General features: G+C 30.4%; 2 protein-coding genes across 2 annotated transcripts in view; both read right to left on the bottom strand.

The window, feature by feature from the left end:
* LOC111704918 (copper-transporting ATPase 2) overlaps positions 1–21,272 on the bottom strand; it is a 33,942-nt gene extending 12,670 nt beyond the window's left edge. Inside the window, exons 1-27 of the mRNA XM_023477305.1 lie at positions 21,229–21,272; positions 14,773–14,815; positions 14,553–14,585; positions 11,663–11,740; positions 11,372–11,412; positions 10,777–10,810; positions 8,516–8,584; positions 7,472–7,545; positions 6,630–6,799; positions 6,219–6,316; positions 5,891–5,977; positions 5,568–5,660; positions 5,346–5,503; positions 5,230–5,284; positions 4,853–4,960; positions 4,466–4,528; positions 4,018–4,074; positions 3,519–3,587; positions 3,189–3,249; positions 3,031–3,128; positions 2,712–2,765; positions 2,339–2,418; positions 2,075–2,188; positions 1,346–1,477; positions 950–1,048; positions 310–407; positions 108–203 (exon numbers count right to left, since the gene is read on the bottom strand). Of these exons, the coding sequence (XP_023333073.1) occupies positions 108–203; positions 310–407; positions 950–1,048; positions 1,346–1,477; positions 2,075–2,188; positions 2,339–2,418; positions 2,712–2,765; positions 3,031–3,128; positions 3,189–3,249; positions 3,519–3,587; positions 4,018–4,074; positions 4,466–4,528; positions 4,853–4,960; positions 5,230–5,284; positions 5,346–5,503; positions 5,568–5,660; positions 5,891–5,977; positions 6,219–6,316; positions 6,630–6,799; positions 7,472–7,545; positions 8,516–8,584; positions 10,777–10,810; positions 11,372–11,412; positions 11,663–11,740; positions 14,553–14,585; positions 14,773–14,806 (2,153 nt within the window). The 5' untranslated portion in view covers positions 14,807–14,815; positions 21,229–21,272. The remainder of the gene's footprint in view (positions 1–107; positions 204–309; positions 408–949; positions 1,049–1,345; positions 1,478–2,074; positions 2,189–2,338; positions 2,419–2,711; positions 2,766–3,030; positions 3,129–3,188; positions 3,250–3,518; positions 3,588–4,017; positions 4,075–4,465; positions 4,529–4,852; positions 4,961–5,229; positions 5,285–5,345; positions 5,504–5,567; positions 5,661–5,890; positions 5,978–6,218; positions 6,317–6,629; positions 6,800–7,471; positions 7,546–8,515; positions 8,585–10,776; positions 10,811–11,371; positions 11,413–11,662; positions 11,741–14,552; positions 14,586–14,772; positions 14,816–21,228) is intronic.
* Positions 21,273–23,438: 2,166 nt separating this feature from the next.
* The window catches only part of LOC111704915 (beta-arrestin-1), a 30,145-nt gene continuing 27,110 nt past the window's right edge, over positions 23,439–26,473 (bottom strand). The window contains exons 16-17 of the mRNA XM_023477304.1: positions 25,309–25,391; positions 23,439–23,687 (exon numbers count right to left, since the gene is read on the bottom strand). Coding sequence (XP_023333072.1) covers positions 23,646–23,687; positions 25,309–25,391 — 125 coding nt within the window. The 3' untranslated portion in view covers positions 23,439–23,645. The remainder of the gene's footprint in view (positions 23,688–25,308; positions 25,392–26,473) is intronic.

Here is a 26,473-nt window from a genome sequence, read left to right as displayed (position 1 = left end):
GACAAAGTAATTTAGTAAAGGAGGCAGGCTGATTTTATTTGAAGGAAAAAATGTATATATATTATTTTAGGTCTATTGATAATCTTTTTTCATTCAAATTTCATTGCCTTAAGGCTGTTTCATCCCCAACATGAGTTGCTTTAATAAGTAGGGAACCATTTTGATTTATAGAACCACCGATTACCATCGAATCAATCTCTTTCCTGAATTATTAACAGCATTGAACCTTATCAAGTCAATCTTTGAAGTACATATAAAAGAGTGTACTTTTAATTTTGTATAAATGTAATAATGCTAGTATTTAATTTCCTAACAGGCATGCTTTCTCCAGTTATAAGTGATTCATCGCATAATGAATCTCCAGAAACAACCCTGCCATCCACAGGAATCTTGGTACCAGGAACAACCTATTCAACCATGCTCACAAAATGTGCAATCTATCTATCTATTATGACTCCCCAATAACATGAATGCTATCAGGTAACTACCCTCCCTGCAACCCTCTGCTTCCTCCCGGAGTGCATGGGTCATAGAGTGAGCATGACATGTGCAATGATACTGTTATGCCCGAGTGGCGGTAGCCGAAGCCCTGAAGCCCCAATTACCGTGGCCTGTATCTACAGCCTTATATTATGAATGTCATGGAGACAATTAATTTCCAAAGATAAAAAGAGAATAAGTGCATAATTATATATGTGGACGACAAATTAGGTTGTTAACAATTTATGTATTTCTGAAGCCATACAACAAATTGATACTGCTAAAAACCTGAACATTTACAATCATTCACATTTTCTTAGACCTAACAAACAAATTGTTAAAAAAGGTAAATATAAGTTTCACATTTTCTATGACAAAACAAACTACATACTGAACTTTATTCACATTGTTCGCATATTAAGATTTTTAAAGCGCATCATTCTTAGCATTATCTTATGGTAAAGCTTACCTTCAAAATATCCCCTTTGTGTACCAAATCTACACTAATTTGCTTCTCACAAACAATTTGTCCATCTTCACCAAGCTCCACAATAACAGCCTCAGTGGCCTTAGTATAATTCAGTCTCAATATTTGTGTCTATTTTATAGTCTTTAGGTGTCAGTGAAGTTCAGAAAAAAATTTAGTATACCTCAACTTATTTTTTTTATTCAATAGTTCAAAGTTAAATGAAAGATTCTCTTAAAAGATAAGTCTAGAATTTATTTCCCAGCAAAACAGATTTGAGATGAAACTGATAATCATTTACTTTCCTTTTCTCTTCATGTTACGAATATGACCAAACATACATTGTAGAATTCAGCATTAATAAAGTTGTTTTTGTTTCTGTAAAATTAAATCGTCTACCTGTAAAGAAAGTAGTTTGGCAAGTGCATCACTTGTTTTAGACTTTGCAATATGTTCCAACCATCTACCCAGTGAGATAAAGACCATCAGCATCGGTGGTGTGTCGAAGAAGGTCATGGGACTTGTGTGGTCCTATTTTGACAATCAATCAATTCAGATACAAGTCAAGGTTTTGATAAATTTCATAATTCAGAACTTTTACATCCTATTTATATAATAATAGTGGGAGTGGCCAACATTACCCATGATTAAATTTTTATTTATACTCATAGTTGCTCCCGCCGTTTACCTGCCCTTGGTATATAATCATAATTTTAGCTGAAGTGCCCTGCGTTTCTTGTGGACTTAAAAAATTTCCAAAATTATTTAACTTATGTCATCCCCTAGGTAAACATGGGTTTACTAAAAAATGTGAGCCAATTTGGTTCAGCCGTTTGGCCAGCTATAGTTAAAATATTGATATAAATATATGAGCGAAAAGCTTTATTTTATAGATTTTGGTAATATTTTTCATCATAATAAGAAATTTTGAACTGATTTTAGAAAATATAACCCATGGTCATTCAAGATTATTTATATTTTTCCAGCACAAATCCTTAAAAAAGTGCTTTCAAGTGTCTATATCATAATTTCTCTATAATTGGATTTGAAAATTAGGCATAATCTGATTGCAAAATAAAATTATTGATCTACAAATTTATGATATTTTTTAATTGATTGATTGATTTCCTGCATGATCATAGATGCAAGAACAACAGCACAGCTGTAAAGGTATGATATTGTTGTTGCCAGAACAACAAGTACATCCATGTTGGTGTTACCATGCTTCATTGCTGCCCAGGCCTTGACAAATTAAAATAATTTTTTACGTTTGGAAACTTTAAAAGTAACTGTGCTGAAATTTTGAACAAAACCTCTATAGCAACAGAAATCCACCTCATCTTTTAAGAAATTTACTTTAAATTTTTCCTTCGTATGCTTGCATATATTGACCTGTATATAAAAATGTCGTCCTCCAATGAACTGGACAGGAGTTGACAGAAGAAAAAGTAGAATATTCTCCAGAGAAAGGCCTAAATAAAAATGATGGAACTTTCCACCACTAACAGTTTACCTTCTATGAAAAAAATACAATTCCCTTATTATACAAAGATAGTTTCTTCTTCTTTTTCTTAAGATTTCTGTATAGCTAACCTCAATCAAAATGATAAATGTAAAGTCAAAATTTCCCGTAATTTTTTTAGGTCTTTTAAGTTGATTCTTAAACTCTAAAATGAATCTATGCTCTGTAGCTTCCTTATAGTCTGATAACAAAACATTGATTATTCAAAATATCTCATTTGTTTAAAAATGTTTTTAAGTTTACCTGGCAATACACAGCAGGAATCCATAGGCATAGCAATCATGTAGTACAACATCACTATAGGTCGCATTATTTTAAAACAATAGTTGTAAAGGAATACTGAAATAATAGTAAAACTGTTTTGGAAAATATTTTGAGTTTGTTTCAAGCTTTAACTAAATCTCTGAACTCTGCATTCAAATACTCCCTTTCTGTACACTATCCATATTGTGGTGTACTGATTCTTTTTTAAAGATTAAAACAACCTTAATTTTCCCGGTTAAAATTTTCAAATCAAATAAAGTTTGTCTCTGTCAGCTGATTTAACAAAATGGCGGCCTCCCTATCATGCATGGAAGACCAAACACAAGAGAAACAAGGAAGGAATTCCTCCATTTTAAAATCTCATCCTTGTGATCTGGAAATCCTCGTTCTTCTCCCCTTATAACAAAATAACTATGATTATAAATAATTCATTTTTATTTATTATTTATTTTTTACCTTTTAACGATGGAGACGTCAAATCCAAGATCTTCTATTGCCTTAATTATGTCCCTAACACCTGATCAATTATAAATTAATATAATTAAGGAGATCTAAATAATGACAAATTAAGATGATTAAGGAGAGAGTGACAAATAACATTTGTTTGCAATAAACTTGAAATAACAGCCAAGGAAAGTGTAGATATATAATAATTATTAATTTGCTTAAAAAAATTGAGTTAGCAATAGGCATACATGTATATTTTATAATTTAACTGTTATATATTTCAGAATTATATAAATTAACAAATTGCATATTAATCTCATCAATCTATCATTTTCTTACCTAATATATCAGGATCAAACTTGATTTTTCCCTTCTCTGTGGTTAGTGCAACCTGTACTGCCTGAACCCCTAAATATTTTAGAAGCAAATTGTTAATTAAATATGAGACTTTTTTCCTGTTGATGTATCATGTTTTTCCGTTGCTATCTTTATTAACAAAAAAGTTTATTAATTTCAGAAGAGAAAGAACCGGAATAATCATTTAAATGAGGAATTTAAAAATTTACTGAAATCAAAAAAAATAATAATAATTGCTTTAAAATCTTTAAAAACAGGATTGCGCAATATAAGGTATGGGAGTTATTAAGGACTATAAGATTTTTTTAATTTTTGAAAATCAAATTAATTTCATATAGTGCTGCTAGTGTACAGCTGGTTTAAAATACTTGAATATTCCAATGTTTAATATGTTTAACTTATTTTATCTTATGAGATCTATTTTTTCCTTCATAATATCAGCCAATTATAGTTTTTTTAAAACTTTTATAGATAAATCTACCTTCTGTTTTTATAATAGTTGATTCTATCAGATGCACACATGAGCTGCAGGTCATTCCTAAAGATTGCTTTTTATTCCTAAACATTGTTTGTTATTCCTAAACATTGTTTATTAATCCCAAGAATTGATATTTATTCCTAAACATTGTTTATTATTCCAAAAAAATGTTTATTATTCCTCTAATCATTGTTTGAAATTCCCAAGCATTGTTATGATTTCCAGATTCCTAAAAATTGTTTATTATTCCTAAACATTGTCTATTATTCCTAAACATTAATTTTTTTCATAAACATTTTTTATTATTCCTAAATATTGTTTTATTATTCATAAATATACATAAAAAATTAAGATTACTTTTGTTTGTTATAAAACCTATATTATTGTCCGTGTATAATATACTAATATTGTCCAGATTACCTTTTTTCTTTACTCACAAAAATCTTCTTACCTTTTATGTTAAGTTCAATATCACCATGCGTTGGTTCTTCGTCCAATATTTGAGTTGGAAACCCTGATTTTAGAAAAATTTTAATTGATATGATAAATTTGCTGGAAACCCTGATTTTAGAAATATTTTATTGATATGATAAATTTGCTGGAAACCCTGATTTTAGAAATATTTTATTGATATGATAAATTTGCTGGAAACCCTGATTTTAGAAATATTTTATAAGTCTGATAAATGTCATGGAAACCCAGATTTTTAGAAATATTTTAATGGTATGTTAAATGAGTTGGAAACCCTGATCTGATTTTAAACCTATAGATTGAAGAATTACCTAGTAAACCTATAGATTGAAGAATTACCTAGTAAACCTATAGATTGAAGAATTACCTAGTAAACCTATAGAGTGTGCAATATCTTTCGGCTGAAGAACAGCAGGGTCAAACAGTACTTCTGCCTTCGCCGACATCAAAGCAACCATTACACTTCCAACCCCATCTAGTGATAATCTTTAGAAATATTTGGCGTTCTTTTTTGTTTGTTTTTTGTTTGTATTCAATTTTTTTGTGGGAATCCACATGACATCTGCAGAGACGGTGTCAAAATTTCAAAATATTACTTAAAAATAATTTTGATTTAAAAAGCTGTTGGAAATCAGCGAACTTTTTTCATATTATTATTTCAAATATTTGGAAGAAAAAGGTGAACTAAGTGCCCGGCTATAGTTATGATAAAGAAAAATAAAATGTTTTTTTTTTAAATTTCACCTATTTTCTTCACATGTTTTTCTATTGCAGCAACACAACTTGCACATGTCATCCCCTTAAATATGTTTTGAAAAATTAAAAATATATGTTATTTTTCTTAAAAAAAAGATTCTTACATTTACTCTAAAAAAGCATTTTTGATAATCTGCTTTGTTGATTTCTGAGTTATCCTCTGCTATATTTGTATGATATGGTTGTACAGCTGAAACAGAATTGCCATCTAATCCATCAATTAAATCTATCTGTACTGCACAAGCTGGAGAAGGAAGAGATGCTGAAAATAAAAAATTTGACAATATTTTATTTTATTTTACTTTTTGAAGTTTTTTTTTAAGGACCTGTAAATTTGTCTGATATTTTATTTATGAATTCCATTAAATCCTCTTGACTAACCATTTCACTGTTAAATTCGATAACTGCCTCTTTATCCTCTAAATACCAGCAGAAAAAGGTTTATAATAAAATTTGTAAAATCTTAAAATATTAATATTGAACTAATTTGGATTTAAAATTAAAAATTTTTCTTAAAAATTCGATGACATTTATCCTCTAAATATCAGAATAAAATTGATAATGAAAATTGTAAAAAATACCTTTATATTAATTCAAATTGAAATAAAAATTACAAAATGTTCAAAATTGCGCTGATCAGCTGATTTTCCTAACGTGATGTAACAGTTGTACACTCCCTGGAGACCGGTTAGTTTACCGGTAATATTTCGTACACACGACTGACAAGTCATACCATCTTAATAGAGTTTCATTTTATTCATTTAAAAATAGCATTTTAACTTAAAATTCTTGGATTTAGAATCTAAAAATGAGAGAAAAAGTCGCATATTCTCCTATTTCTTAAATACAACCTCCCACCCCCTCCTGCTGAATCTTAAATTTCATATATGCCGGGATGGAAGAGGGGGGGGGGTGCTTTTCTAGAAGAAGGAAGGGGGAGGGGGATCCACATTTAATAAAACACAAAAACTCTTTTCCTATTGTCAGAGTTCCAACTTCCGAAATGAGCCTGGCGGTGAACTTTGTTCCAACATCATTTACTAGCATTGCAACAGCCACGCTGGTCAACACGCTCCTAAAGTATAGCTATACAAAGAAATAGTGACGTGAAGTAAAAGAGTTTTCTAATCCCTACATCTTTGTAACCCGATGTCGTCCTTTTACATTGTGTAATAGGCCTGATCTAAGAAATTGTCTTGCTAATTCTTTTCATTTAGAAACCGACTGATTGCAGCCTTAAATAATCAATTCAAAGTATACGAGTTACAATTGGACTTTCCATCATTGTTTTAATTGTGAATTGCGGTGAATTTTTTTTATAGAACTCTTTAAATTAAGGCTCACGATTATGATGAGAGTTCCTTTAATATAAATACAAAAAACCTCACCGGTCGAATGAAACAGTTGCTTCTTTCTGCTCTAAGTCGACTTTAATATGGTGAACCCCTTGGATCTCCGCCATATTGGATTCAATATAGTTCACGCATCTGCCGCAAGTCATTCCGTCCACATGTACACGTGCTACAGAGTAACCTTTCGAAGCCATCTTAGACTTTTTCTTTAAAAATATGAATTAGATTGGTAAGATTATAATCATTTTTTATAGAATAAGTTGTTTTATTTCTATTGATAAAAACAGATTTATTTTTATTTCTGATTTAACTTTTCTAAACATTTATTTAAACCAAACAGTGACACTCCATCCAAAGATGGCAATGTACAACGGAATGGTCTTAAAAGCTTTATCTGATCAAGTATGAATTAGGTATCAATGTTTATATTTAAAGAAAACTGACTAAATTTTAATTGTGGTTTTTCTACAAAAGCGACTTGCGCATTTCTACCTTAGGAAAACGTAGATAGGAAATTTCAAATTTGTACACTTTTCAAACTAGAAAAACGACAGTATCTTACACATTATTTGTCGATTAGATAAAGGTATTAAGGGTATTTTATTAATCGGGCATTGTCATGATTGCATGGAGGGTCACTTGAAATAACGCTTACAATCCCTTTAAGTGTTTAAGTTAATTTCCAAATCAACGGTAAACCAATATAGAAATCTAAAAAAGGCAAAATACCGAAACTAACTATTTTTTAACAAGGTTTTATTCAAAGATTTTCATGAGTCGTTACTATAAAGTTCAATCCTTTTGGGATAACTCAGTACATTCGTCTTCTTTAATAATCGGGGAAATATTGATTTGAAATTATTATTTTCTGATCTAACCTTAGGATCTCTAACTGGTGATCTCTGTTGAAGGAAAGCTTGGAATTTATTTGGATTCACTTTCTCAATGCAATCTAAAATTAAGGTTATATTGAAACTTCTTTTTGAAGTTTGATCACCATCACCATCACCTACTTCCCCTAATTTACTACTAAATAGCGATAGTTATGCTTTACAGTCCAAAGGAATAAGTTTTTGTCACAAACTCAAATCTCCTATTTCCTAAATATTTGCATTCTGATGGTGTAAACCATTCTTCACCAAATCTTGAGAAATAAAAATGTTTACAAATCCTGCCTGGCATGAATTTAGTAACAAAATTGTTTAAAGTTCCATTTTGCTACCTGGAAAAAAATTGGAAAAAAACTTCTAATTGGTTTCTACGGCAATTTTTTTTTATTAAAAATAGTTTTTTCCATATACCAAAAACATTTTTGCATTTCTTTCACCTAAAACAAACCTTGCAAATATTTTCATAATATGTTGTAAATTTAAATTTACGGTTTGTTTATTTCGACGATGAACGACTGAATAATATCATGAAAAAAGAGAAGAAGTTAAAAACGAAGGAACTGAAACAAAACTGAGATGCGTGATGCACGTGGTTGGTTCCGATCCGATGGTTTGTTATAATCCATCCACGCATACAATATTACTCATATCGCGGAGGGAAAACCATTAGTTTACAACAGGGTTAAATGAAGGGAGGAGGGGGGGGGGCGAGGGTGAAAGGGACTGTTCAGATATTAGGAATTATTGAGGGAGGTACCATTTATTGAACAGTGGAACCAGCATTACAGGTTTTAAGGGACTATTGACATAATTGCCCTTGACCCATTGCACTGAAAGAGTTAAGCACGTCGGATTCACAAAAGTATCCTGAGCAAACAGTAATGTTATATATCTTTGATTTTTAAAGTCTTTTTAATTACTCTCAATTTTTAAAAAGTAAGTTTTAAGGATACTCAGCACAAAAGTTTAGACTTTCAAGATTTTTTATAGTTTAGTTTTTTTTCGGGGGGGGGGGGGGGGGAAAGGGCAGACCTGCAATGGTGTCTGGATCTGTCACCGAAGGATCGTAGCTGACCACCGCCAAAGCATTCTCAAGAGAAACTGGAAAAGTTGATCAAAATTCATGAATTGAAGTTTAGATTAAAATTTATGAAATTGAAGGACGACTCTTAGACTTAAGTAAAGACTTTAAATAGTACAATAAGCATGAGTTAATAGCAATTGTGCAATGCAAACAGACCCATTTTATTCAATTAGTAATTGAATTCTACTTAGGGGTAAGGGGGGGGGGCAATGTTAGCCAGGCCTATCATCCTATATAAGCTATCTCTTAGCTTAGATTTATAATTAAATTAGTATTTGATTCGGATATTTTCACTGAATGACACGTTAAATAAATTTGTATCACAATCTCACGTTTAAATCGGGAACAATCCCTTTAATCTTAATATTTTTCCATTCTCTATTCATACATGTAATATGAATGGGATGGATTTGAGAATTAATGAAGAATGTTTACACAAGATGTTCAGATTATCTATGTCTTCAAAAATTTCATTATTATCTAAAGCTTCAGCCATACATGAGGGGGGGGGATATCTTCGTAGCAAGAACAGTATTAGAAGTGGACGAGGGGGGGTTTTTAGAAGTGGACGATAAACACTCTGTGTTACTAAAAATTAAATCACAAATAATGTCATAAATTAAGGCCAAAAATCGTCTTCCTATTCCAGAGTTTTCTGATTATCACTGTAGGTATTTTCCCTAAGGAATTTTTCTAAGGAAGACTTCCCAAGTGGCAGCTTACCAATGGTGCTATTTCCAAAGCGGCAACTTCCCAAAGGTTAGGTTAGGCCTTCTGAGGCGCCACAGACTGCAATGTGGACCGAGCGCTGTGGCTAGAATAGACCTGGGAAGTTGCCGCTCGGGTAATTTTACAGTTGGAAAGTTGCCACTAGGGGAAATACCTTTTGGAAAGTACCTAACATGAAACAATTTTTGTGACCTAACCAAACAGCTCAAAACTCAAAAATAACGAAAATTTTAAAAAAGTCTTGGAAGTCTTAGAAGCCAGAGCATGAGGGCTGGGCTCGGGAAATCACTAGTCACTAACTGTTTTTTACAATAATACAGGGTGTCCCAATACACATGACAATTGAGAGACGACTTTAAAGTCGTCTTTGATTTCTGAAATTTAATGCCTGGCAAAGAAAGTATAAAAACGAAGCTGTCCGACTTACGGGCTTTTCATAAAAATTTGAAATTTGTACAAATTTTGCAATATCTCCGTCAATTTTAAATCCCAAGTGCAGGCGTTTTACTATTAGATGATTGGAATTCTGCAATAATTGTGTACATGAAAAAATGCCACATGGATCAAAGACTATATAAAAGTCGTTACTTAATTCCCATGTTTATTGGGACACCTTGTACTAGTCTCTAACATGTCACAATGGATGCAATCAATCCCCTTCCTAGAAAATGTAGGACGAAATTGTGCCTTAAATTCAAATTTTGCAGACATTTCGATCTTGTTTTTGCCATGTAACTGTCTGTTTAGTTCAGACAAGGTGAGATAGATAGATACAATCAACGGCAAATTTAAATCATGCTTAACAAAACAGTCAGCATATTCCAGAAAATAAGATTTTCACTCTAATAATACAATTCATTAAGTTTTAAAGTGTATGCCTTAAAAAGAGACTTGTAAAAAATGCTTGAAAAAAATTTGAATAAGTTTTTTTTAATCATGTTTATCAAAAATTGTAACATTGTGACAAGTGTGTGCATAGTATAATTAGCGGAATATGACCTTTTATTAATTAATTATTAATTGAATTAATTAGGTAGATACAGTTATTTATTTGGGATTTTTAATCATGAAAAATGAAGTAATGTGTTTAGTCAAAAGTTTAATTTTAGAAATATAAATATTTTAATAAAATGTTGCAGAGATGCAAAGAAATATCTCCTTTTTGTCAGAAACTCTTATTCCCTTCTTGATTTTAAATGAATAAATTTTTTTCACAAAATCAAAAAAGAAATTTTTTAATTTTGATCCTGAAAAAAATGTCTAAAATGTAAAAGTTTACGTGAAACTTAAAGTAAGGTTGACGATTAACTGACAATACTGAATACACACATACTTCAGGATTAGTATGCGATACTGCTATATATACCTAGATTCAGATATCTACAGGGGCGTATTATTGCCCGGACTGGGGACAGAATGGGACGGGAAGGGGAGGGGGTTATCGTCAGGGAAAAATGTTAAAAATAGAATTCATGATTTCCTGTGATAGTGTCCACACCAGGTTGATTTCCTACCTATTTTTAGATTAAAATATAGATAATATAATAGTGTACATATTATTATAAATTACATAATAGAACAGAAGACAATAGAAGTGTAAACATGGCCAGAAACCCCCAACCCCCAAACGTTTTTTTTAATTGAAAACCATGGTAGGGCTTCCACCAACCCCCCCCCCTTCCCTGAAAAGTTGTAAAGTTATCCACCCTCCCTAGGAAAAAATTGTTTTATAAGCCCCTGATATACAATATGTATTTTATGTAGTTACATAAAAATAGTACGCATTATAAAATTAGCTTCTAATGAAAGTTGGAAGCAAAAAGCATTTTTTCCACAAGGCAAATATTTTGATATAAATGTTAGGTTATGTAATGTTTTAAAGTTGAAACTATGTACATTACACAATTCATACTAAAAAGGAAAGTGTTTAATCCAATTGTAAGCCAGATACAAAAGAACTAATTGCTTAAGCAACTGCAAAAAGCTAGTTTAATGCGCAAATTCTTTTTCTTAGACATTAAAAAAGTTAATTTTCAATTAAAACTGTGTTATTTACAATGATAATTATTTAGTACCTTTGATTGAATATTATTCACACAACTACTGCACGTCATCCCTAAATAAAATTGATTTAGCATATTTTAATTTTGAAAATAAAGAATGTTTTATCAGAGGCCGTTCCTTTCCAACGCTACAATGGTCGACCAGATGACGTCTCTGGCTGTGTAGTGTCTAAAGTATCTATCTATCAGATAAAAATCTTACGTGAGAAATCTATAAGCGGTCAACTTTCGTCACCCAAAGAATGTCATTATTCAGATACATTCGTTGGAAAGGAACGGCTTCAGAGAGAAATTGTCTCATACCTTCGATACGAATTGAAACTGTCCTGTTGGAATTGAACAGACTAGAATTAATGTCGTCCTCATCTTCCCATGTGCTCGCTGAAGCGGCCATTTTAAACCTTTTTTTCTTTCAGTAAAAAGGATTGGTTCGAACATTACTTTATCTACGTTCAGGTTATCTTTTGCTTTAGTAGTGATTTTTTTCTTAAATGATGTAGGTTAAATTAAAAAAAATACACTCAAAAATCAATAAAAAGAAGAGCTAAGACAAAAGAATGCATATTTCAAATTAAAAAATCGAATTAAATTATAATAATTCTCAAATATAAAGAAATGAATGCAAAGTCAACGTTTTACGCTCACAAACTTGTAAAAAAAATAATATCTATATGATACACTTAGATAAAACAGTTTACATACATGATACATCATGCACATTTTACAGTTTACATACATGATACATCATGCAAATTTTAAAGTTTACATACATGATACATCATGCATATGTAACAGTTTACATACATGATACATCATGCACATTTTACAGTTTACATACATGATACATCATGCACATTTTACAGTTTGAATTATCGTAGTTTGCATTTTCTGAAGTTTTTATTATCGTAGTTTGTATTTCTGAAATTTGTATTATTGTAGTTTGTATTTCTGAAGTTTGTATTATCGTAGTTTGTATTATCGTAGTTTGTATTTCTTAAGTGTGTATTATCGTAGTTTGTATTATCGTAGTTTGTATTATCGTAGTTTGTATTATCGTAGTTTGTATTATCGTAGTTGGTATTTCTGAAGTTTGTATTATCGTAGTTTGTATTATCGTAGTTTGCATTATCGTAGTTTGTATTATATCGTAGTTTGTATTATACTAGTTTGTATTTCTGAAGTTTGTATTATCGTAGTTTGTATTATCGTAGTTTGCATTATCGTAGTTTGTATTTCTGAAGTGTGTAATATCGAAGTTTGTATTATCGAAGTTTGCATTTCTGAAGTTTGTATTATCGTAGTTTGCAATATCGAAGTTTATATTTCTGAAGTGTGTATTATCGTAGTTTGTATTTCTGAAGTCTGCATTATAGTAGTTTGTATTTCTGAAGTTTGTATTATTGTAGTTTGTATTTCTGAAGTTTACATTATCGTAGTTTGTATTTCTGAAGTTTGTATTATCGTAGTTTGTATTTCTGAAGTTTGTATTATCGTAGTTCGTATTTCTGAAGTTTTTATAATCGTAGTTTGTATTTCTGAAGTTTGTATTATCGTAGTTTGTATTTCTAAAGTTTGCATTATCGTAGTTTGTATTATCGTAGTTTGTATTTCTGAAGTTTGTATAATCGTAGTTTGTATTTCTGAAGTTTGTATTATCGTAGTTTGTAATTCTGAAGTTTGTATTATCGTAGTTTGTATTTCTAAAGTTTGCATTATCGTAGTTTGTATTTCTGAAGTTTGTATAATCGTAGTTTGTATTTCTGAAGTTGTATTGTCGTAGTTTGTATTTCTGAACTTTACATTATCGAAGTTTGTACTTCTGAAGTTTGTATTATCGTAGTTTGTATTTCTGAAGTTTGTATTATCGTAGTTTGTAATTCTGAAGTTTGTATTTCTGAAGTTTGTAAAGAAAAGTTACTTGTACTGTATGACCTTGGGATTATAGTATTTGAGTGCATTAAACTGCATTTAAACAATGCAGCTTCATTTGACTTGATATAACTGCATTTCGTATTGTTTTCTCCCCTCTCTACAGCACTAATAGTTCGAATTTTATGCAAAATAAAATAAAAATAATTTAACATTTTCTAATGTGTGAAAGCTTTAAACTGTAAAAAACAACTGATAAAAGTACTATTACTACGTGACTTTATCTTACACTTTATTTTAGGATAAAAAACATTAATTCCATTTTTTTTAAAATTAAATTCAAAACAAAGCTTAAGATATGCTAAAACGAACGTCATGTTTTAAAAATATTTTCGATTATGTTACGTAATATTTGAAGATGAATAATTTGTAAATATTTAATTATTAATAATGCATCTTGTTACAGTACAACTGCAGTCAAAGTACAATGGTAAAATATTATTTCTTAAAATGCAATAAATGTAATTTTAGTTAAAATTTCCAAGGAGTAGAAAAAAGATAATTAAAAAAATATATTTCCCCTGTTAACACTACAAATCTTATCTCCAAAGGGGAGGAGTAGAGATAATAAAATATTAATAGATAGAAAGATAGATGAATAGATTGATAGATGGACAGATAAATATATATCAAAATAGTGAAATAGATAAATAGATAAACAGATAAACAGACAAACAGATAAACAGATAAACAGATAAACAGATAAACAGATAAACAGATAAATAGATAAATAGATAAATAGATAAATAGATAAATAGATAAATAGATAAATAGATAAATAGATAAATAGATTAATAGATAAATAAATAAATAGATAAATAGATTAATAGATAAATAGAGAAAAAGATAAACAGATAAATAGATAAATAGATAAATAGATAAATAGATAAATAGATAAATAAATATATAAAATAACAACGCTGGAAATTTAGCCTAAAAACGGTTCGAAAATGGAAACACTTTAAATTAGAGCTTCATCATGGTGACTCAGATGTCCTAATTCAATAGTTAGCGACCCAACACTTTTGTACAAAATATAAGTAATAACATCTTCGCGTTCTACAAAAATTTATTAAAGAACTTTATAAATTTATATACTTGGTAGTTATTTTTAGTTTTGTTTTGTAATAGTTGGGCAAAAACTTGTTTAAAATAGCGATTTTATCTAAATAAAAGAAACAATTTTTTAAAATCAACTTTATACATTCCTTTCTTTACAAATAATTAAAGAAAAAATTTATCTAAATCATGGTTTAAAACATGCCTAAAGCCTGATATCCCATACGCTCCATTATACCTGTGCAAATTTGAAAAAGTAAAATATATTGATAATAACAATAATAATATTAATAATAATGATAATAATAATAATCAGAATTATGATATAATAATAAATGATTTATGATAAAATGTTATAAGAAGATTGTTGCGTTTCAACTGATATATATATATATATTTATATATTATATATTTATACGAGGTACCTGGGAGACCAGGGAATCGTTTCAACTGTTTCATTTCACAATTCTGAAACCACAAAATTACAATGATTATGTATATATATATATCCATAGACACCTATATATATTACAGTGATTGTATATATATATATATATCCATAGACAATATATATATATATATATTACGATGATTATCAAGATAACTTAAAATCCAGGTAAATATTTGTGTGCACACGTTACAAATGAATTTCTGTGTACTTCAAATTAAAATGAAATAAATTTTGTTTACGTTTACGAAAATAAAGTGCATTGTTTACAAATGATATTGGTTGGTTAAAATTTAAAAAAGAACGTCGAAAAGTACGATTTTTTCTAATGTTTGTTGAAAATATGAAAATGACGATTTGACTAAAACTATAACTGTACTGGACATGTGAAGATACATCATGCATGATATTAAAAAAAGGTATTTGTAAACCTAAACCTTACCCATTTTTTAAATATCTTGTAATTATTACAAAATTGTTATCTTTGACGAAAATTTAGATAAGACGACATTTAAAATTATTGATTTAAACAAAATGTAGACCTAACTGTCGGAAAAATTATGTTTAATGCATTTTACAAAAATTAATTAATGAATAATTGAAATTTATACAAATTTTATTTTCTTCTCAGCAAGATTTTATCCCTGCTTCGATGTTGTGTTGACATATATCAGGACCGTTATAATTCTGACAATTTGTATAGAAGGGGGGGGCGGACACAGCTCTCCTATACAAAGTATATAAGCACTTATTTCACCTATTATTTAATCCGCCAAGGGGGGGGTACAGTATTTAACAGGTGTAAAGTGTTGCGAAGGGGGGGGGGAGAGACAAACCGCACTCGTATAGCCTCCATCCCGCAATTTATTCACAAACCTAGAGTTGCGGCATCGGGTTTACCTGTACCCCTTAGCCGCACCCCTATATCATCCGGCAAAATGTCTTAACTTTTAAATGCTTATTGTAAAAAAATACAGCGTTAATTTAATTTTAAAGAAGTCATGGCATCTATTATAACCTAAACATATTAGCTGTTACATTTTTGTTAAAGAGTGTGATTTATTTTGATTTCCTCCTAAAATGTAATATTTTGTACATGTCCGCTGATGTTGAACTGCTCTAAAAATGTTTTTTTAAAGTTATGGAGAAATTCAATCTTTACCAAAAATGACGCAGTTTTGCGTGCTAATCGGTTTTTGATTATCTTAAATCATATAGCTAGATAGATAGATAGATTTTAGATACTATTAAACCAAATTGCACGCAAAAATGTATAATTCTGTTAAAAATTGAATTTCTCCTTACCTTTAAGAATATTTTTAGAGAATATCAACATCAGTTAACATGTACACAATATTATTTTTTGGGGAAAAAAATGGCAAGACATTTTGCCGGAGGATATAGGGGTGCGGCTAAGAAAGCGCAACGGTTGAGCGCGTTGCCGTAACTCTATTTTTGTGAGTAAATTACGGGATGGCGGCTATACGAGTGGGCTTAACCCCCCCCCCCCCCCTCGTGTAGCAGTGCATTAAGGACCAATAATAATCAATATTTTGTTTCAGGATTTTATATTATTACGAAAATAAGTGTCTGCTTGTCACCAATTTAACTGAACATTTTACACTTTTTATGCGTACACAAGTGGGCAATATATCCTTTAAAATAAACATCTATAAATATTAACTGTTTTCTCTTACTCAACACATTCAGTTCAGAAAATAACTCTTACAAAAACATTTATCCCGGAACCTTTTAGTCAGTCTTTTCTTTCAATACAAACTCAGAACCTTTCCCAAAAGATAAAATAAAAATATTGAAAAGTTTTAGTTGTCAAAAAATTGAGTTTTTGTCACAAACTCTGATTTTCTAATTTCAATATCGTTGCAACCCAATGTCGCTGATCTTTAATATTTCAAACTATGAATGCTATTAGGTCAAATAATGTAAGTCTGAAATATTAAAAGGCTTACACCATAAGGTTGCAAAAATATAGGTTTTACAAAAACTGAATTTGTGACAAAGACTCAATTCCTTTAAATGCTCTAATTCAGTTTTTAAACCAGTTAGATTAGAAAAAGGAGAAATAAAGAAGAAATGTTTTTCTAATTGTAAACATTCACTTGTCTGATTCCACAAATATCATATAAAACAAATGTAAATAAAATCTCGAATTTCAAAACTTTTAATCAGTAAGTATCCTAAATACAAAATATCTTCTTGTAAAAAAGTTCTAAATAGGTTAAATATTGGACGCAAAATGGCGTCGAGTCCAAGATGTTCCAGAAATCAAACCAACCAATCAAACCAGAGTGTAAAATTTGTCTCTTACCAATTTTTTTAAATGCATGATGTACAATTATGCCGGGTATAGGGAGGTTCTGTAATCTTGCCTGCAGGCTACATTGGTTGATAAAACGTGCTTCGTCGACTTAAAAACTGGGTAATCAAGACTGGACAGTACGAGTAAATGTATTTGCAGTACATGCTGTACCGGCTCGAATCCTACAACTTTTAGAGTGGAGTGGAGGTTAGGTCACTTATATCAAAAATGCAACAAAGTCACCTTTTCATCAAAATAAAATGTATAAAATACCATATATTTTCTCAAAATTTCACTTTTCTGTGAAACAAGACCCCTTATAGGGACGTATAAGTGTAATTTCAAGTAACTCTTTACGCAAAAATGGCAATATGCCTGATTTACAACGGTACCCTTGAAACCTAAGAATGTGGAAGAAACGTCGTTTTTCTGACTCGAAAAATGTTGTGCTGATAATTTCTCTATCATTTCTCAAAGGCGAAAAATGCGCAAGTCACTTTTACAGAGAAACCACAAATGAAAATAAACAGTTTGAAAAAACATGGATATCTTTACATAGTTGGTCACTTGAAATTATGTTGCCAGTCCCTTTTAAGTTATAAAAATAATAACTTGCCATGATATGATTTCAAAAACTAACTGTATAATTTCAAATATGAAAAATGTGTAAGATATATCTTCTGTGTTAATTTAAAAATGTTGAATATGCAATTTACTGACATTTTAAGCTCACTTTCACTTTTCAAAGTTCTAACTAAGGATGTTTCATGTATCTACAAAAATATGTTTTATAATGGAAAATAAACTTGATATTGTAACATTCGTCTAAACTCTCTATTTTAATATTTGCATATTTGACCGCTATAAATAAATTAATTAAACCGCTCTTCTATTTAAAGTAAAATATAATTATGAAATCCGATATTTTAATGTCAGCGTTCCGTGTTCGGATTAAACTGAATTCATATTTACAAAAATTTGTCCATTGATAGAAATATAGATACTGAGTATAATTATCTGAGTAAAAAGTCGTATACCTCTAAATAGATAAAGGGATGTTTTTACTTTTTTCATAAAAATGTTGCATGTTCTCAATCTCATAAAAAATGTAATTTAAATTTTTTTCTACTTTTTGTGTGTTCTGCAAGATTTTAATTTAATTATATTTTTTTTGTGAAGAAACCTTTAGTAATATAGTTCCAACTGTTTAGACGCACACACTAATAATATTTGTTCACTAGATAACAACTGCTAACTAGAGATGGGAAAACTTAGACTTTTTTTTGACACTTCTTAACATTTTAATGAATAACAAATTGGCATAAAGATTTTTCTTAATATTATCACTTATATACGGATATTTTAAATAATTCAAATTGATAAAAATATCATCAAATAGTTTGTATCATAGGTCTGATGAGTGTGAGGTGTGACACCTGTTGGAAAGCAATTTAGTTAATTACATTTTTAAATAAAAAACTTTTATAAATTCATTTGTAATAATACATACAAATATCTATAATCATAATTTAAAGTAACCCTTCAACACATTTATAGAATTCAGATTATCGATTCACAGCGGTACTCTTTAAACCTTCGTATCATTAAAGATGAATAAGACATCAATATTTTTCTAGATAAAAATTGATCTTTTTAATAGTAGGTTCTCTGTAAAAGTGACCTACGGATTAATGCTCCAGAGAAACATTTTCGAAGAAAAAAACCGACGATTTCTTTCTATTTTTATTCAGATAAAGGTTCAATGGGTATCTTTGAGAATCGGACATATCATTCTATAAATGGAGGGTCACACGATCAAAATCGTGCCCACCTGTTTTAAGGAAAAATGGCAACTAAATGATTGGTCTTTCTTACTTGCAAATTTTATTTTTAATAACATGGAGATGTTAAAAACAAGATTAATTTTTTCTAGAAAAATTGCATGATGAATTTTTGTAAGAGAATTGAATAATGATGCACATCCCTAAACTGTACACAATATTTAAGTAAGGACCTCCTAACTCAGCATTTTAAAAACTTGTTTCGTGTCTTGTACGCACTTATTTACTTGTACTTTAATTTTAATCATTGTCTGTCCAAGGTCTGTATTTGTAAAGTATTTGGTAGAAACTGAAGAATATTGTTTAATTTAGTTCAGTTGTTAAACGTAGAGAAGGATAATCAGGGAATTGCAATTTTTTGCATAATCAAGGGAGAAAAAGAACAGCTATATTCCCTGCAATAAAAATGGGGTAGCTCAGGAGGGTTAGGAGGAAAATTATACACCCAATAAACAAACCAATTGAGTGACGATTTTGATATCGTCTCTGAAATCCGTAGATGTTTCGTCTATAACTAACTGTTGTATGCAGTGAGAATGAGAAATTCTTCGATGCTATATCGTTTGCACTAATGAATTAATTGAACTAACGTACTTTTGCACCAAAGTCAGCTGATCAGTAACACTTGTGGCCGCAGCACCCGGCCCCCTAGCCGCGGCGCTCGGCCCCCTACCCTGTCCTAGCCGCAGAGCTCGGCCCAGAAATTGTCTTAACCTAACCTAACCGTCAAATAAAACGTTAGTCCGAATGAACGTTATTTCGAATGTACTTAGTCCGATCAATCATTAGTGCAAACGATACGACACCAATTATTCTATACAAAGTTCGTGTTGTTCCTATTTAATGTTTACCTTTAGAAATGTTACAGTTCAGTCTTTGCAGCCTGTAGTCAACTTATAGCTACATTGTTTTATATTTTAAACTTAAACAGATTGGAAACAAAGTTTTCTTTATAAGAACGTCAACCCATTCAATTTAGACCTTTTGATTTACTACGCTAAAAGAGCATTTCCGTGGTTCTACAGGGTTCCCCAATCAACATTTGAGACAAATTGGTTAAGGTGTCCCTGACTTAAGATCGGACATACAAACAAACAAACGAGATTACTTTTTTTATATATATATATATAACATGTAAGCATGTTAATGAATACTAATTTCTTCGGTCTTCGATTCATCTCTTAATTTCCATGTCATGGTTTTAGAGATGTGACTTCAGTTGGTTGGTTTTTGGATCGTTTTATGCCTATATTTGCCATAATTTGCGACAAAATACTTATTTTTCAACATTTGTTTTTCTTACACTTTGTCCAAACATGATGCAAAAACGAACGTGTTGTAACGCACGTTTTAGATTGTTTTCCCATATTTTTTTAGGATAAAAATATTTGCAAAGTTTAACAAAAGCAAATTTTGTTACATAATACGTTTTTTAATCGTGAAAGTTTAAAGATTTTTTTTTCAAAAACGATCTAGAACAATGGTAATTAGGGCACCTTGCACATTACATAACAGCCAAACAGGTGTTGGTTAGACTAACCCCGTGTTATAACTGTATGATGGGTCTGCACTGTTTATCGTTTCTGAGACCATCGTCAAGATATTTGTGGAATTTAATATTTACTACAGAGTGTCCCACTACACATCACAGTAAGGAGACAACAGAAATCAGCATATGTTTTCAAACGTTTTACAAATTTGATTCTTGAAAAAATTATCGATTTTCGTCCTGGTCCTGGAATTTCCACAATTTTGTGATGACACTCAACTGCAGTACAGTACAGTACACGTCACGTATACAGTACTGTTGACGCGTACAACCTGCCCATGTAGCTCAGAATCCATCAATCAATGAATCAATTAAGCAATAAACCATAATTAATCATTATTATTTCGTCTGAAAAATCGGCTTGGAAAACTATTGATGGTTGCATGCAAATATTGATTTTGCAGGGTTACTCACAAAAGATGAATCTATTTTTTGCAACTTGGGCTTGTTTCTCTATTTTCCCAATCGATGAGATAATTATTTAAAGGCTGTATTTAAGGCAAAAACCAACTTTATTTCAGTCACATTCTTGTGGGCTACCCTGTTCCTGTAACAATTCTATAATTTCTTAAAAAAGAACCAATTTTAACACGACCTTCATTCAGACTGTAATTTTAAATGTCGTCTTCTATGTCGGATTTACAGGCCGGGTTATATACAAAAGATGAGCTTTAATGACGACCAAAAAATTCTAACGAATAAAATGAAGCATCCATCCTTTACCTTAGAGCTGTAAGTACTTCCCCAAATTTGTTTTTATTTCTCAGTTCTTCTCTCATGCCCAGGTTCAAAAACATTTTTGTTCTCTATCTAAGTCGTGAAATTTTAGATTAGTCAACTTGCGTTGATTGAAAACATTTTTTATGAACAATAAAAATAAGTAATAACTAAATACTGAGTTAAAAAACTAATACTAAAAGTGTTCAGTAACTAGGACTAAGTCCTAAAATGAACAGGATTGGATTGAACAATACATCCCAATCAACACTGCTCATGGAGTTCAGTGGCTCCTGGCTTATCATGGCTCAAAGCTGGCTCGTCAAAAATCCAGTTTAAAATCTCCCTTTTAACCAAGAAAACTATTATAAAAACTTTCGTTCACAATCTCAATCAACTTTTCTAAAATGATCGTTCTAGGTTTAGTATGTCTCATGCTTTAATTAGAGTTAATAAAATATTGGCAAAATTAGAAAAGTTCCACAAAATTGTTGATTTTAACCCAATAAGATTAAAAAGCGCCAGTGAACGTCTATAAAATACATATTACCAACTACTATGCAGAATGGAGAATTCATGCGTTTCAAATTTGTCAAAAACAAAAATAAGGCCCTGATTTTAAGGATATAGAATAAAGACGCGATTTCGAAAGACCTATCATTTTTATGAAGTTGTAATTTAAACCTTAATCGGTATTACAAAAACCCTACTTTATAGTTTTTCTTATTTGCCATATTTTTTTTAATGTTTTCAATTTGATTCAGTCGTTCTCATTTTATCAATCGATATTTAAATTGGCGTCAAATATAAAACACGCAGTTTGGCTTTTATACTCGTAAATCCTTTTATCATTAACGAGAAGCTCTCAGTCTAATTTTTATTTATATAAACGTTACATTTAATTAAGAGAGTAAATTAAACAATAAATAATGAATTACGTTAACAGCACAATCCTTGATTATTTAAATGAAAATCACATTCACATTTTAATCATAAGAAAAATAAAATAATAAAATAGAGAAAATAAATGTTTCGACAGAATTTTGCCACTCCACTGGATACTAAGTTCACAATTAGATAAATGGCAGTTATATTGAATTCAAATTGAATTATTGAATTCCCTGAATGATTATCTCCTTAACCCCCCCCCCCCCTGCATAAAAGGAGAAATTAGTAGTGCTCAATTATGAAAAATGTTTGATAAAATCAAGTTTTTGCCTCCAACTTAGTACTTTTAACTCAAAAACCCATTTAAATCTATAAAAAAAAACATTTTTTTTCACATTACAGCGAATAAAACACTTTCTTTGGGAAAAATTAATTTGAAAAGAAAATGTATACCCCCCCTCCACCATTCCTTGACATAAATATGATATTTAGCAGTCTTCATGAATATATTAAATCAAATTTATATGATTAAATCAAAGAGAAATTCTTTTAGTATAGTTATAAATGATGACTTGAGTAAGCAATAATATTTTACTAATAACAGTTTAAAATCTGAATATTAAAGCTGGAATTTATAGAAAATTTGGATAGACATAAATTACTAAACATTTTGATAGTTTTGGAATATTTTCTAATGGCCTTGTACAGTATGTACACTAGGTACACTATACATTAGTCATAAATTTAAAGCTGATTACTAATTAACCTCAAATGTACATTTTGCTCATGTACAAGAAAACTTTAACACAAACGTTGTGTACAATAAAAGCAGTGACAAAGGGTACATTTGTATAAAATGTAGGACGCACGCGCGTTTTTGTGTGTACAATGTACATGTATGATTGCAGAACATAGTAAATATTGAAATATACAATTTGATTTAATTTTAATGAATAGTATTTTTATTTCTTCTTAGCTATTAAAAATGATTTCAAGATCTGCTATAACTTTGGAAAAGTATTTTTTTGTTGCAACAAATAAAAATATTCAAAATATAATCACTTTTGTTGTAAACATGATTAAAATATTGATGATCTTGAATAAATAATTAATAATACTCATAATACTTAGTTAAGTGCATTGCAGGATGCAGAACAAACAAACAGCTGTACAAGCAACCATATACGTGAAGTAAAGGGGGGGGGGGGGTAAAACTCCAAAATGGATCAGGGCCCAGGAGCAAAATTAGATTAAGGCGGGATGATAAGTTAATCAAAAAAGAAATATGAAACATACCAACAGACTTTATTTCCCACACAGAGACATACCATTACGCCATTTTTAAATCAACATCTTGTAAAAAATATTTGCGACAATACGAGTGTAGGGTTTAGAGGGAACGAGGAGTTGAAATATAACTATTCTGGTCATGCAGCTAAAGCTACCCGACAAAAAAACATTAGTTTTTAGAAGGGGGGGGGGGCGGTTCAGTAAAATTTAATTTGAGAAAATGCAAAAACTCTCGCCCTCAGCGCTCACGCCTCGGTCTCGCCCTTCAGCCGGAGTCGAGCAAAATCCTAAAATTTTAAAATAATGATTTTTTAAAAAATGACACAAAGTTTAGACAAAACAAAATGGACGTTTTCATGACAAAATGTCAATTGATAAAATGTGCGCGATCTTAACAATAAGACCTAGATCTTGACAACAGACAGATAGACGCCATTCGACAAAACGGACTGAAGACGTAATTTCAAGCGATTCTCCATTCGTAGATTGGCATTTCCAATCACAACCCTTTAAAACGTTGACTGATTAAAGGGACTGTAAAGGTAAGCTTTTAAAAACATTCATTCTTGTTTCGAGGATTTTTGAAAATGAAGACGACATTTTCATATTTTCCAGGAATGTTCTAAAATCCAGCGCCAGCCGTGAAAACAATTTAAAATATTAATAATAATAAACAAGAATATATTATGTGATATCAACTATATACGAACCCGTCGAAAAAAATCGATGATTAGTCGAATATTGCAACTTCTCAATTTGTATGGACGCTACGTTCTTCGGTACAAGTAGTTGTTAACAATTTTCTCCTTATTGACGCAACAGATAGAAGTGAGATTTGTAGCAATCACCATCGAATATTATTCGACGCAAGCCTATACCCCCATTCATTTTTCGCAAACACTCCCTTTAAGAATGACAAGACTTATCCTTATTAATCATCAGAGAAGCGCATAGAATTTTCAAACTATTTTATATTTCAAGAAATATCAATTTAATTTCAAGAAATCATTGAAAAAATATTTAAATTTGAATTTTTTTTGAACTCACGTTTTGAGATTTTCGAGAAATATAAGTCAGCTGCAATGAGTTCACACTGTACGCTAGCGTCAATTTGAACACCAAGAATGGTGTTCTCTGGGCTAGATATTCAGTAAGAAGGTTTAAGGGGACCCCTGTAAATTGGCCATTCTCATTTTAAACATGGAAGGTCAAATGAACTTTATTTATACAATTAGACAAAATCTAGACAAATTAGACACATATTAACAAAAAACACAATCTTGATAAAATAGACGCATATTCGCAACAATATGGCCGCCTTCTGAAATAAATTAATACAATCTTGACTAAAAGGTCATAGTCTTGACCAAACGGTCGCAGTTTTGACAATATCGTCACAAACTTGACCAAACGGCAGCAGTTTTGACAATATCGTCACAAACTTGACCAAACGGCAGCAGTTTTGACAATATCGTCACAAACTTGACCAAACGGCTGCAGTTTTGACAATATCGACACAAACTTGACCAAACGGTCGCAGTTTTGACAATATCGTTACAAAATTGACCAAACGGCAGCAGTTTTGACAATATCGTCACAAACTTGACCAAACGGCTGCAGTTTTGACAAAATCGTCACAAACTTGACAAATCGGCCGAAGTTTTGACAATATCGTCACAAACTTGACCAGACGGCAGCAGTTTTGACAATATCGTCACAAACTTGACCAATCGGCGGCAGTTTTGACAATATCGTCACAAACTTGTCCAATCGGCCACAGTTTTGACAATATCGTCACAAACTTGACCACACGACCAAAAACCTACAATTTGACAAACGGCCAATATCTACTATTTGACAAAAAATGGCGACAATCTTCGGAAAATGGCGTTGTTCTTAACTTCTTACCTCGAATATCAAGTCGTCGTCATTGTCTGCGTAGGTTGGGTTGTTAGTATCCTCAGTATCCAGCTGAATCAGGTTTGTATCCACTAGATAAAATAAATATCCATTAACTGGTTTGTATCCACTATATCAAATAAATATCCATTAACTAGTTTGTATCCACTATATCAAATAAATATCCATTAACTAGTTTGCATCCACTATATCAAATAAATATCCATTAACTAGTTTGTATCCACTATATCAAATAAATATCATTAACTAGTTTGTATCCACTATATCAAACAAATATTCATTAACTAGTTTGTATCCACTAGATAAAATAAATATTCATTAACTAGTTTGTATCCACTATATAAAATAAATATCCATTTACTAGTTTGTAACCACTATATCAAACAAATATTCATTAACTAGTTTGTCCATTAGATAAAATAAATATTCATTAACTAGTTTGTATCCACTATATAAAATAAATATCCATTAACTAGTTTGTATCCACTATATCAAGCAAATATTCATTAACTAGTTTGTCCATTAGATAAAATAAATATTCATTAACTCGTTTGTATCCACTATATAAAATAAATATCCATTAACTAGTTTGCATCCACTATATCAAACAAATATCCTTAACTAGTTTGTCAATTAGAAAAAACAAATATTCATTAACTAGTTTGTATGCACTAGATTAAACAAATATTCATTAACTAGTTTGTATCCACTAGATAAACAAATATCCTTAACTAGTTTGTCCATTAGATAAAACAAATATTCATTAACTAGTTTGTATGCACTAGATAAAACAAATATTCATTAACTTGTTTGTATCCACTAGATAAAACAAATATTAATTAACTAGTTTGTATCCACTAGATAAAACAAATATTCATTCAACTAGTTTGTAACAAAATTTGAATAAATAGAAAATAGTGACAAGCCTTTCGGAGCTAGTTTGCCAGAGAAGACTACGGAAAGTTGGTTAAAGGTAAGATGTTAAATAAATAAATAAATAAATAAATAATAAATAAATAAATAAATAAATAAATAAATAAATAAATAAATAAATAAATAAATAAATAGATAGATAAATAGATAGATAGATAGATAGATAAATAAAATAAGAAATAAATAAATAATAAATAAACATCAGTTAGCAGTTAAGGAT

Source organism: Eurytemora carolleeae, unplaced genomic scaffold (genome assembly GCF_000591075.1).
Source record: "Eurytemora carolleeae unplaced genomic scaffold, Eaff_2.0 scaffold376, whole genome shotgun sequence".
Lineage (NCBI taxonomy): Eukaryota > Metazoa > Arthropoda > Copepoda > Calanoida > Temoridae > Eurytemora > Eurytemora carolleeae.
Note: the sequence above shows the minus strand (reverse complement) of the source record. Positions and strands in the feature narration are given on the sequence as shown.